The sequence below is a fragment of the Centruroides vittatus genome, unplaced genomic scaffold, assembly GCF_030686945.1.
Source record: "Centruroides vittatus isolate TY-2023 unplaced genomic scaffold, ASM3068694v2 contig_1168, whole genome shotgun sequence".
NCBI classification, from domain to species: domain Eukaryota; kingdom Metazoa; phylum Arthropoda; class Arachnida; order Scorpiones; family Buthidae; genus Centruroides; species Centruroides vittatus.
In genome coordinates, this window is record NW_027120749.1 from 4,117,276 (window position 1) to 4,130,366 (window position 13,091).

General features: G+C 25.8%; 1 protein-coding gene across 1 annotated transcript in view; it reads left to right on the forward strand.

Annotated features, from left to right (window-relative positions):
* The window catches only part of LOC136982294 (dedicator of cytokinesis protein 1-like), a 55,124-nt gene that overhangs the window by 32,122 nt on the left and 9,911 nt on the right, over positions 1–13,091 (forward strand). The window contains exons 16-25 of the mRNA XM_067278774.1: positions 63–256; positions 338–410; positions 3,471–3,571; positions 6,981–7,039; positions 7,118–7,320; positions 9,436–9,521; positions 9,656–9,812; positions 9,909–10,925; positions 11,002–11,091; positions 11,287–11,418. Coding sequence (XP_067134875.1) covers positions 63–256; positions 338–410; positions 3,471–3,571; positions 6,981–7,039; positions 7,118–7,320; positions 9,436–9,521; positions 9,656–9,812; positions 9,909–10,925; positions 11,002–11,091; positions 11,287–11,418 — 2,112 coding nt within the window. The remainder of the gene's footprint in view (positions 1–62; positions 257–337; positions 411–3,470; positions 3,572–6,980; positions 7,040–7,117; positions 7,321–9,435; positions 9,522–9,655; positions 9,813–9,908; positions 10,926–11,001; positions 11,092–11,286; positions 11,419–13,091) is intronic.

Consider the following 13,091-nt stretch of genomic DNA (forward strand, 5'->3'; position numbering starts at 1 on the left):
TGTATATTGGCATTATATTTTGAATTAGACTGATTTTTAAGACTATTTTGTTTTTTTAATAGGGTAATCTGGTAGCTGTGATGGTTGGTATTTTGAGACAAATGACTCCATATCATTACAAACAGTATATCAGCAGTTTTCCTACTTCTACAGATTTACTTGATTTTTTAATGGAAATACTTTTAGTATTTACTGATCTTGTTAATAAAAGTGTTTATCAGAAAGATTGGAATGAAATGATTATGTTGCAGAATAGGTAAGACATCTGAATAAAACATTAAAAAATGACTATAATTTAATAAATCTTACTGACATTTAGTTGTTTTTATTATTGTAGTGTTATTCTTAAAGCATTAAGGTACTTCTCTCATACAATAAGAGATCATTTTACAAACCCTTTTGAATATCAGGTAAGAAATTTTGATGCTTTATAAAACAAATATTCAATGATAGAAAAATAAAATGTTAAAAATTTTATCTATTTTTTCTTAGTATTATAATTTTACAATTTTTATTTGTAAGTTTATTGTAAACTGTGTGCAAAAATTAATGCCAAATATAATTCATATTAAAAATTATTGAAATTATTAAGTTTTGTTTAAATATGTTTTGAATTGATTGATTTTGTTTATAAATTTATTAATAATTAGTCAAAACTTGATGCTAGCTACTAAATTGAAAAGTTTTGCAGTTAACTTTCAAAACAAAAATATCTAAAAGAAAACACTTGTTAGAATAGAAAATTATATTAAATAATTTCATTTCATGCAGCTTTGCATTGCTCATAGAGTTGTAGAAAATGTTTGTTAAATTTATTTAATTTATTGCTACCAGTTCTTTTATTTTATATTCTAATGCAAATATTGCATTTAATGTAGCTTGTATTCTCAAATATGATTCAGCCTCAATTATATTTGGAAAATAAGAAATAAATCTATCAATGCTAAATCAGAGGTAGAGATAGTTTAATTCTGAAATCCTGCATTTTCTATTGTAAATATGTATTGGGTTGTTCGGAAAGTAGTTTCATTTTTTCCATAGAAAAATAAACGCAATATTCTTATAATATATAAATATTTTATTGAATTATATATTGATCATTTTGGTCAAATACCTGTTGTCATTGTTTCTGGTAGTAGCATGATTTCACATTCATAAAAATTTTGATTGTTGTTTACAAAAAACCGATCCAAGTGATTTTTGACATTGTCATTTCAAGTAAATGTCTTACAGTTAAAAAAAAATTTGTGTAGACCGGAACAAGTAGTAATCTGAGTGTGCCCGATCTAGCAAATATGGTTGGTATGATAACGCATCCCATCTAAGCTATAACAGTTTCTGACGAGTTACCAAACTTGTGTGAAATTTGGCATTATCATGGTAAAACACTACACTTTGTTTGTTGATCAATTCTGGCCTTTTCTGTTTGATGATATTACTCAATTTGTTTACTCGATGGCAGTACACTTTCGAATCAATTGTTAAATTGTCTGGTAAAAGCTCAAAAAAAAAATTTTTTTTTAAATCCAACCATAGAGAGCATCTCTCTTTAATAACATGTGGAACCCATATATCGAGCTTTGAAACAAAACCAATTCGTTTTAAGTAATAATAAATGGTTCAATTTAACAGATTTAATCTCTTAGTGATTTCACGTGTTGTTATACGGCAGATTGCTTCAATCAGTACCTTTATTTTGTTTTCATTGGCTTCAAATGGCCATCCAGAATGTGGTGTATCTTTGATATTAAAATTGCCAGAACGCAATTTTGTAAACCAGTTTTGGCACTGTCTTTCTCTCAACACATCTTCTCCAAACACGTACCAAAATTTTTTTCTTGTTTGAACGGCATTTTGATTTTTTAGTTATAAAAAAGCAAAATATGCCGAAAATTATGCTTTGATTTTCCATATTTGATGGGTCACCGGAAAAAAAACAATTGTACAGAATCAAACAAAATTTTTTACAAATAAGCCTTAAAATGTCAGCTGTCGAAATATATAATGAAAATGTGGTTTAAAAGAAAATTGGCATCTAATTCCTCTAGTAATAAAAAAACGAAATTACTTTCCGAACAACCCAATAGCATAATTCTGCATTGATGATTATTTTCATATAGAAGGATAGACACTTTTATTTATTAACATTTTAAGAATTTTTTTTTTATTAATGTTTAGTTGTTCTAAACAATAAATCAATTTTAATAATGATTTTCTTACTACAGAATAAGATATTAATTAAATTTAAATAGCCATTTTAAAATGTTTTCAGACTTTCACTTACCAAACTTCAGAGCATCAAATTTTATGAACAAAAATTCAATAAAAATTCATCAAAAATTGTAACAATCTTTATAATCACATGCAGACATTGATCAATCATTTTTGGAAAATGTGACAGATAATCTCTAGAACTTGCATTCTGTATAACTTTGTAATCAAAGTAGTTTTGTATAATATATGACAAATATTGTATTGTGTGATTCATTTGAAGTGTTTTGTTTTTAGATGTTTTTCATATATTTTTAGTATTCTGTTAGTTTTGCATTGGTAACAGCTTGTTTGTGTCTTTTATATTAATTGCTTTTCTTGGATAATTTCTCCAAATTTCTGTGCATATGTTGTCTACTTGGACATTGTTTATTAATAGAACTTATTATACCAGCAGTTTCTGATTAGCAAAGGGAGGAGATCTTAGTATGTAAGGATATACAGGTAAAAAGAATTAAGATTTCTTCAAATATTTAGTTTTTCAGCTATTTATAAACTCTCTTCGTTTATCTTTTCTATTACTTTTACATTTTTCCAATTTATTTGTAGATCTTCGAATTTCTGCCAATATTTTTTTTCATTCTTTCGTTGATTTTCTATTTTCCTTGATTTTTCCTGTAATGTTTTTGTTGTCTATAAGATTGACTTTGCAGCCTAGTCATAGTTTTTAAATGCATTATTTCAATTTCTGTATTCAAATAAATTTGTTAACTTAATTGTTTTGCTGATTGAGAACACTTTACACTTTATGTAAAGATATAATTCATGAAATATAGCTGTTGTAATTTTACTTTAATGTCTGTTCTTATAATATAAGAAAATGTTCAGCAGCTACAGCATATTTGCTACAAGCAAATAAACAGCATACTACAGAGAAAAATTGTACAAGTAAATAAATTTATACTATAATGTTTGGATATGAAAGAATAATCTAATTAGATATGATATGAAAACAAATGTTTGGATATTTCTATAGCAAATGTTTTGGTAAAAAAAACTAATAGTAAGTAGTTTTGAAGAAAGTCTGACAATAACATTGAATTTATTTTTATATCATTCTTTAGTTTACAATCCATAACACAGTTTTTATTTACTTTCATTCTTGTATATATTCAGTTATTATTAATATCGTTGTTTTTATATTATATCAAAAAATATAAAATATTAAATTAAGAAATAAAATTATTTCAAATTTTTAGGTTTGGAACAATTTTTTTCATTGTGCCATATCTTTTTTGACTCAAGAAGCTTTGCAACTGGAAAATTTTTCTCAGAATAAAAGAAATAAAATTATATCAAGGTATTGTTAATTTAATAAAATTACAGTAATATATTAATAATTTAAATAGTTAATTTTTCAATTTTTATTCAATTAGTTATTTTTTTATTCAATTAGTCATTCAAAGTTAAATCTGAAGTATTATTGTAAGATCCTTTCTTTGATGCTTCATGTTGATGATAGAGATTTGTTCCAGTTCAATTGATTTTTTTAAATCAAATATATTTAGAGATGACAAATCAATCAAATGAAAATTTTACTCATTATTGGCATTTATAATTTTTTTCTAAATTCATTCCTACCTCAAAAATAAAGGTTTTGCTTTTTATAATAATTAATATAAAAATAATTTTTTAATTAACTCTTGTAACTGATGACATTATACACAATTCTGACAATTCTGACTTTATGCCAAACTCTTATTGTTTCTTTCTATAATAATTCATTTCTAAACTTAAACATTCTTTTAAAAAAAAAAAAAATAGAGGAATTTCTTATAATTCAATCTTTTAAAGTTACTCTTTCTAAGCTTTTATTTAAACTTTATATTGTAGTAAATTGAAAATTATTCAACTTTCTTTCTGTTCCCCTTAATCTCCTGTTTGAATGATGGAAAAAGTTAGTCAAGAGCCCTTACCAGATATTTTTGCTGAAATAGATGTCATAATAATCTTAATGTATAATTTTTTTTTTTTTTTTTCTGAAAATAAGGATTTCATGAAAATAAAAGTTTTATTGCTAAGAAAGAAAATACTAACTTAAACTAAAATACATTCTATCATTATCACAAGTCTTCAGTACTGCCATTAGAGCAGGTAACTGGGGCACTTGTCCAGGGCTTCATACTTAAAAGCATCTCACCCTTCAGACATTTAGTTTTTGACTTCTTTTACACCATTTGGTGTAAAAAAAGTCCAAAGTACATCCATCGGAAATATATTGAACTGCATCATATTTAGGCATTTATACCACAGAAAATGGTAATACTTTAAAATATGAATCTATGAGCACTAAGTTATGACTCTATGGAGGACTTATCACACACTATTGATGTCAGAGTAATAACACAGAGATGTGTGGAACACAGGTTTATTATAATCTATGTTCACCCATGTTTGTGTGATTACTCCAACATATTTTAAAAGAATTAAAGTATTTAATATTAATGTTAATGTTAAATAGCTGTGACGAAAATGTCATAAAAACTGTTTGTTGTGATAAAATTCCATAGAAAAATTGAAAAGCTTAAAAATATTTAAAATTACTGTAATTTTGAATATGTTATTAGCAGTTATTTGGTGTGATTTTTTAACTGCAGTAAATAAGTAAAGTGTGAAAAAATTGACACTGATTTCAGTTTGTAATGTCACTATTAAAGAGATTGACAATGGTAGATTGAGGAATAATCTCTACAGAAGAAAGATTTAAGCAAATTGAAGAGCAGTGCCATTTTTTGTTTTCTTTACAATATTTCTATATTAAAGATGACCAATGAGGATAACCTTATGAATCATTGCACAGATTTATATGTAGCACTAAGGAATGGTAATAATCGGGATGTAACGGTGACAATTTATATGACAAAATTAAAATATTTTGTGCCTATACTGCAATGATATAACTAATGCAACTCCATTACAATGTTTTAAATATGCTGTGTAAATTGCAGATTCCTTCCCAAATTTAAGTATCATGGATAGAACACAAAATGTGTGAGAAATTAGATTTTTATGATATAATTAAAGATTTGGCTTAAATCAAAGAACATGCAATAAATTTTATATTATTATTTTAATTAATACTTTTCTTAATTTTTATATGTGATTTTTTAAAACTTCGTAATATTTTAAATTTATATAATGTGTTTAATTTTATTATTGTATTTTTCATATACATAGACCAAAGAAATATCTTTATTTTAAATTTATATACTTTTTACCACAATTTTATTTTAAAAAACAAGTAAAACGGCAAAGCCATACTTGGGACAAGGCTATGTCTCAGAGACTCACTACTAAGCGAGATCACAACAAATTATATTTCAGAAGTTAGTTTTAATATAAAATTATAACGACTAGTGCCATCTACTTTCAAAAACATTCCAAAAAGTCCTATGCCTGTCTCGGGTCAACCGGTCAAGATCAGCATGTGGCGACCAGAGATATGTCGGGAATACATGGAACAGGTAAATGGGTTTTTTCAAAGATTCATTTGTCAAAATTCGATTTAGAAACATTTGCATTTCCAGCTTCCTAACGAGCATTGCATGCACAAATCTCGCACTACTGTCTGTTTATAGAGAGAGTCACCATTTTGTATTTTATTTTGACTCAATTCTTGGTCCCCTGAGTACCTACAAGTCTGGTTTTTTTTGTGTGTGCATGATTTGGGCACTTAATACTCTGTGCCAAAGTGCAACTCCTGACATGTACTCCTTCATACCTCTAAGCTGGTTACTCAGTCATCAATACGACTTTATAAACAAGACGTAGTCTTGTCAGTAATGTATATTTTTAAGGGGCCTCGCATTTCACAATACCTAGGCTCCACAATTGCTAGCAGCGGCCTTGCAAGTCTTGATTGCCCACTAGACACGAGACATGCCTAGAGGTCCCAAAATTGAAAAAAATAATTGCAACAGTAAAATTTACTGTTGCAATTATCATAATTTATACATAATTCTATAGTTAGAATTAAACATTATTAGTTTATGATGTCATAAAATTATGTAGAGGGGGCTCAATCTTCTATGCCAAAAGGTTCTGAAAGGTCTTAATCTTCCATTGATTTTAAATTTAAAAAATTATGAAATAACAAGATACATATTTTAATATTAAAAAATGTTTGATTTTATTACAGTTTTCTTAATAAAATGAATTTTGAATTAACTTTTTTGGTGTTTCCTTGGTTTTTTTATAATGTCAATAACTGATTTCCTTTTTAATGTAAAATGAAGGATATAATTTGTTTACATTTTCTGTTTCCATCCATAGAAATGTGGTTTATGTTATATCACTAAAGCATCTATTACTTTAAGGAGAGGGGTAGTGTCATCTTTCTCACTGCTGTCACAAATTATAGCTTTATTTCTGGAGACTTACAAATTTTGTTACAAATTTGAAATTAGTAAAATGGGAAGCCAACTTTTAACTAAGCAATTTTATATTATTTTGAGTCATTTTATATGATGCCTATACTGTATATTGTATCTATGTTATATTGGTATCATTATTTTGGTATATTTATGCAAAAACTTAAATAAAATAGTAACTAGTATATCATAAAATATAAAATTTTACAATTGTAATCATATATATTTGTGTGATTTAGTTCATTTTTGCTACATTATTAAACTTATTGTTAATTGAAAAGAATTTATTATTATTATGCTATATGAGACTAATTTGCCTAACTGTAATTTAATGCTTAGGTACAAAGACATGAGAAGAGAAACTGGTTTTGAAATAAGATCTATGTGGTTCAATTTAGGTAAATTTTATTTAATAAGCATTAATGTTTTTATTACATATACTTGAAGAATTTTTTTTTTTTTTTGTATTTATTTAGGTGCAAATAAACAACACTTTGTGCCTGGTATGGTTGGTCCTTTTCTAGAAATGACATTAATTCCAGAAGCAGAACTGAGAAAGGCAACAATACCTATTTTTTTTGATATGATGCAATGCGAATTTTATTCTCAACGTACTTCTACATCTTTTCATGATGAATTTTATATTCATAATAGAGAAATTAAAGGAAATTTTCATGAGGTAATTTATTAATTTAAATCAGTAATTCTTAATCTTGGATACTTCAAGCTCTAAGATGCAAGATATCTTTTTTGATGATGCATGTTTTTGTATCTGAAATATTTACAAATATACAGTTAATTACTAACAGAAATAAAGTTAGTTTTGTTATAAATATTTATTGAAAAATTGTCATTATTTATTCTACTTCAGCCTTAAAATCTATTATTATTTTATATCTGTTTTTTTTTTTCCATTATAAATTTCTATCATCAACCTAAGCATTTTTATGTTGATGAATGAGCAGAGAGAAATTTTCTTTCTTAATTTCTATAGAAGTACTTGAAGTCATGCTGAAATATATGTTAAAAAATGAGACAACCCCTATTCTTTTAAAAATATATTTAATTTTTTGTAAGGGTATGAGAACACATTTTAAAAGTTCAAAGAATGTGGACAGTGGTAAAGATTAAGAGCCATTGATTTAGACTGTAAAATAAAATATAGTTTCCTAGATTTTTTTCTTCTCGTTTAAATGATTTATATATACTTTTTATTCTTTGTTTGTAACGGGAAATGCATTCTTGAAAAAATAAGTACAAATTTATGATCCATTGAGACATCATTTCTATGGACAAAATTAATATAGAATATCAGATTTATTGTACTTATGATAAATAATAACAATAATAATAAGTTTTGAAAACAATATTACAATATATTGTTTGAATATATCATTATTACTATTTTTTAATTGAATATTTGTTCACTTTTATTTTGAATTAAATATATAAAGAAAAATAAATATATTATGACTGATTCTCAATTAGAACACACACTAAATTATTCTGTAATAGTAAATAATATTTAATAATCAAATTTTAAAATTAATTTATGTAATAGTTTTGTTACAAACGTCTATTGTAGATAGTCATTTAATTTCATAATTTTTGAATTTTTAGTTTAAAATTTAATTAATAAGTTTAGACATGTGACATTCTAAATAGACATTGTTTGTTGTGTTATTTTACAATTCAGTTGGGCTAATTTCTTAATTAGAATTTTTTTCATCACAATAATTTTTCATAAAATGAGAATAAGACTTGAAAATTCCTTTATTTATTACAGGAATATTTGGATATAAGATAAGAAAAATATTTTTAAAATGCTATTTTTTCACAAGAAAAGGGCTAGTTATTTAAAATATTATTGTTAATTATTATATATTATAGTAATAGTAAAGATTACATATTATTATAATCTTTACTATTAATTTTATTTATCATGAAACATAGAACATGATTTAAATATAAGAAATGAAATTACTTATTCCAGAAATTTATTTTTATAAGAAACATTAAATATCAAGTTATGGTTTATTTTTATAGATATAAGTTTTAACAGTTTTTCTTGAAAAATTATGTTGTACATTATGTAAGTGGAGAAAGTATCTGATAGCTAAGACTGTTATTATTTTGTGTTTTGAATTCTGCTCTAAAAATAATTTAGCAAATTATATCTTAAAATCTTCAATTAAATTGATGATGATACTATTTACCCTTTTCAATGATAAGTACCAGACTTAAAATATTTATACAGTATTATATTTTCTCTAGTTTTGCCTTCTTCCTTACAATCTTTTGATGTAATCTTTCTATTGCTCTTTGTTTACTAAGATTTTTAAAAAATATTCCAAATATGAATATTAGAAATGTAATTTCAGACTTATGTTATGATATAATACTTTGAATGTATATAATATGTTTACACAATATTTCAATATTTTGGATACATAATTATTGTCAAAAAGTTTTCATAATATCTTTGAATTGTTTTTGACAAATTTCTTAATTTCTATGATTTGAATTATTAAAGAGATTTTATTTTAGTATTCTCTCGGAAAGAATTAGAATCCATCACATATTTATTTGAAGTATTTAGTTTGCTTAAAACCTTAATAACCTTTTAAACCTTAATAAATTGTTTGATTAATCTCAATATTTGAAATAGGGATAAATTATTTTCTCATTATAAACTAATTTATTTTATCTGAAATTTTATTGGTAATGATGCAATAAAAATCAGTTTGAATCATAAAATTTGTTATTTAGTGTTTATGTATTATATTATTTTCAGTTTGAAAATGAAATGATTACTCAGCTAGATATGTTGGTTGAAGGTGGACGTGGTGATGAACAGTACAAAGAGTTATTCTTTGAAATGTATGTAAAAACTTCTTAATATTTTTTCAAAAACCAGTTTTTTTCTTAAATTTTCTTGTTATTAAATTTTTATTTTAAAAATTTATGTATAATGACACAAATATTAAACAGCATTTTAATTAACATACATTTAGACTTTGCAATCTTTGTGAAAATCATGCAACAATGCATGAACAAGGTTTAAGATTTGTTAAAACAGTTGTCCGTTTAATGAGGCGTCTACTTGAATACAGAGCTATTATAACTGATGAAAATAAAGAAAATCGAATGAGTTGCACTGTTAACTTATTGGTAAGCAGTTTATAATTTATTAATTATTTTTTTATTAAATTTATAATTTTAAAAAATATTATTAAAGTAATATTAAAATGCTTTTAAATTTTATAGGAATTTTATCATGAAATAAATCGAAAGGAAATGTATATACGCTATCTGTATAAACTATGTGATCTTCATTTAGAGTGTGATAATTACGTGGAAGCTGCTTTTACTTTAAAATTACATGCCAAACTTCTTCGTTGGTCAGATGAAATTCTACCTCAAATTCTCAAAAATGATAAATATCCTAACTGTGAAACTCATAGAGAACTTAAAGAAAAATTATATTATGATATAATAAATTATTTTGATAAGGGTAAATTATGGGAAGCAGGTTTACATCTCTGTAAAGAATTATGCATGCAATATGAAAATGAAATATTTGATTATATACAACTTAGTAATTTATTAAATCATATGGCAGTATTTTATGACAATATTATGAAACAGGTTCGTCCTGAACCTGAATATTTCAGAGTTGCTTATTATGGGAAAGGCTTTCCCACCTTTCTTCAAAATAAAGTGTTCATATATCGTGGTAAAGAATATGAAAGGTTAACAGACTTCAACAGTCGTCTACTAAATCAGTTTCCAACTGCAATAGTAATGAAAACATTAGCTCCTCCAGGTGATGATATCATGGAATCCTCACATCAATATTTACAAGTTAATAAAGTAGATCCAGTCATGCATAAAAGAGAAAGTTTTAGTGGAAAAACTGTACATGAACAAATATTAAAATATTATAAAGTAAATGAAGTACAGAAATTTACTTATTCTAGACGAGTGAGAAAAGGTGAAAAAGATTCCGATAATGAATTTGCTACCATGTGGTTAGAACGAACAAATCTTATAACTGCATATCTGTTACCAGGGATTTTACGTTGGTTTCAGGTAACTTCACAAGAAACCATAGAGATAAGTCCTTTAGAAAATGCCATAGAAAGCATGGAGAGTACTAATAATAAAATTAAAAATTCTGTACTTCAACATAGAGCTGATCCCTCATTACCAATTAATCCATTGAGTATGTTATTAAATGGAATTGTAGATGCTGCAGTTATGGGTGGAATTGTAAATTATAAGGTATAATTTCATATTTAAATCAAACAAATATTAATAATTTTTAATAAATATTTCTAAAACATTGAAATTTGTTCAGGCTTTTTTTACGGAAGAATATGCACTGAAAAATCCAACTAGAAGAGATAAAGAAAGCATACAGAAGTTAAAAGATCTCATTGCTTGCCAAGTAAATTATTTTAAAATCTAAGTAAAAAGTTTATTATTATTATTATAAGTTGAAATGTAATAAAATTAACAATATACTATCAACTTTTAAATAATAAAAATTTATTTAAGAATTTATAAATATAATCTGAAAACTAAAATAAATTAAACTAATTCTTTCTCTATTTTAAATTTATTATTTTTTTATTTGTTTTAGATACCACTGTTAGAAGCTGGTCTTCAAATTCATAAGCAAAAAGCTCCAGATAATTTAAAACCTTTTCATGAACATATGGAAGATGCCTTTGTTAAGTTACGTGCACATGTAGAAGAAAATTATGGAAAAAGGGTAAGCTAATAATTTTTAAAAATAAATGGGTTTAAGAAAACATCGTGATCAAATTTATTTATTTTTGATTTGTGATTTACAACTCTCTACATTCTATTAAAAATATTTTAAAATGTATACAAAGAATTATCAGTCTATTACATTGGAATTTCTATCGAATAATTATAATAGTATGGATATATAAATATTGCAGTAAAAAATAAAAATTTAATATTAGTAAACTTATTTTTTATTATGTTATAATTTCATTCTCAACTTTAAAGCAGGTTCATTTAATTTGTTTTAGTTATTTTAATTTATTATTTTGATAAATTAAATAAAACTTTGTTTTAAAATTCAGTCATTGAAAGGAGATATAGTCGTTTAAAATTATCAATTAGGGTTATTTAATAACTTCTGCATTTTAACTTAATGGATGGTTTTTATGAGTTTCAAAATTTTACCATTTTCCATCTTGGAAGTAATCCAAGAAAACATGACAATCATTCTTTGGTCATCTGTTTCTTTCTGTTTTATAGATATTCTATTATGATTTTTTATTTTCTTTTACGCTCTGTAATCTAATTGACAGTTTTAAGTAGTCTTAATGTCTTAATTTACTACTATTATTTTATATATATATATATATATATATATATATATATATATATATATACATACATATACAATCTAATCAACCATCTAAGGATCTTAATTGTCTATTTTTCATAAGGAATTTATTAAGATTTTTTTTTTTTATTAGACAGATCCAAGAGTTGGGTCTTACTTTGTGCACAAATATTATGTTTAATTTTAATGGACATTGCTGTTTAGAGCTGAGTATTACATTATGGTAAAACATTATTATTGTGATTTACGTGTGAAGGTAGAACCTTCTAGTCGTCGGGACATTAGGGCCTGCTCACGGTGTCACTGGATTGCGTTGGAATATAGGAGGGTCTTAAATGTGAGTGGGGAGGGAAGTCACTGATAAGTTCAATCAGTGTCCTTATAAATTGAATGAATAGACAGGTGCATTAACAAATGACAAAACGGAATAAACTATCAACTAAATAAATGAGATACACCTCTAAATGACACAAAATGACAAATGAGAGAGTTTACAATAATCTAGAGTAATAATATCTCTGGTTTGCAATTCAAATAATATGGAGACGGAGGAGGGAGATGGGACTTTTATATAGAAATCTTCTTATGGCTATCCTCCAGTGGCATAGCGTAGTGGGGGCGGCAGGGGCGGCCCACCCCGGGCGGCACTTTTAGGGGGCGGCATTTTTTCACAATAAATAATAATAATATCTTGTAAAAATTTGAGCCATATCATTTCATATTTTTGTCGCGCCTACAATTCGGACCGATTGAAATGAGCACAGAATTTTTCATTACTTATTCTGTGACGAAACTGGGGAATCTCCTTTATTTAAATGAATGTATAATAATGACATCTTGCTCATTGTAGCGACTGACAACTGTACTGACTTGTAGGGATTCCCCGTATTTTATTTAAAGGGGCGGCGAAATTTTCCTCCGCCCCGGGCGGCTGACACCCACGCTACTTCACTGCTGTCCTCTTCTAGCTCTGTCTTCCTCTCAGGCAGTTTCCTCTTCCTCTGATTTGACCTTTGCTCGTGATTTGACCTTTTTTTATTCCAACTTTCCTCCAATTGGGATTC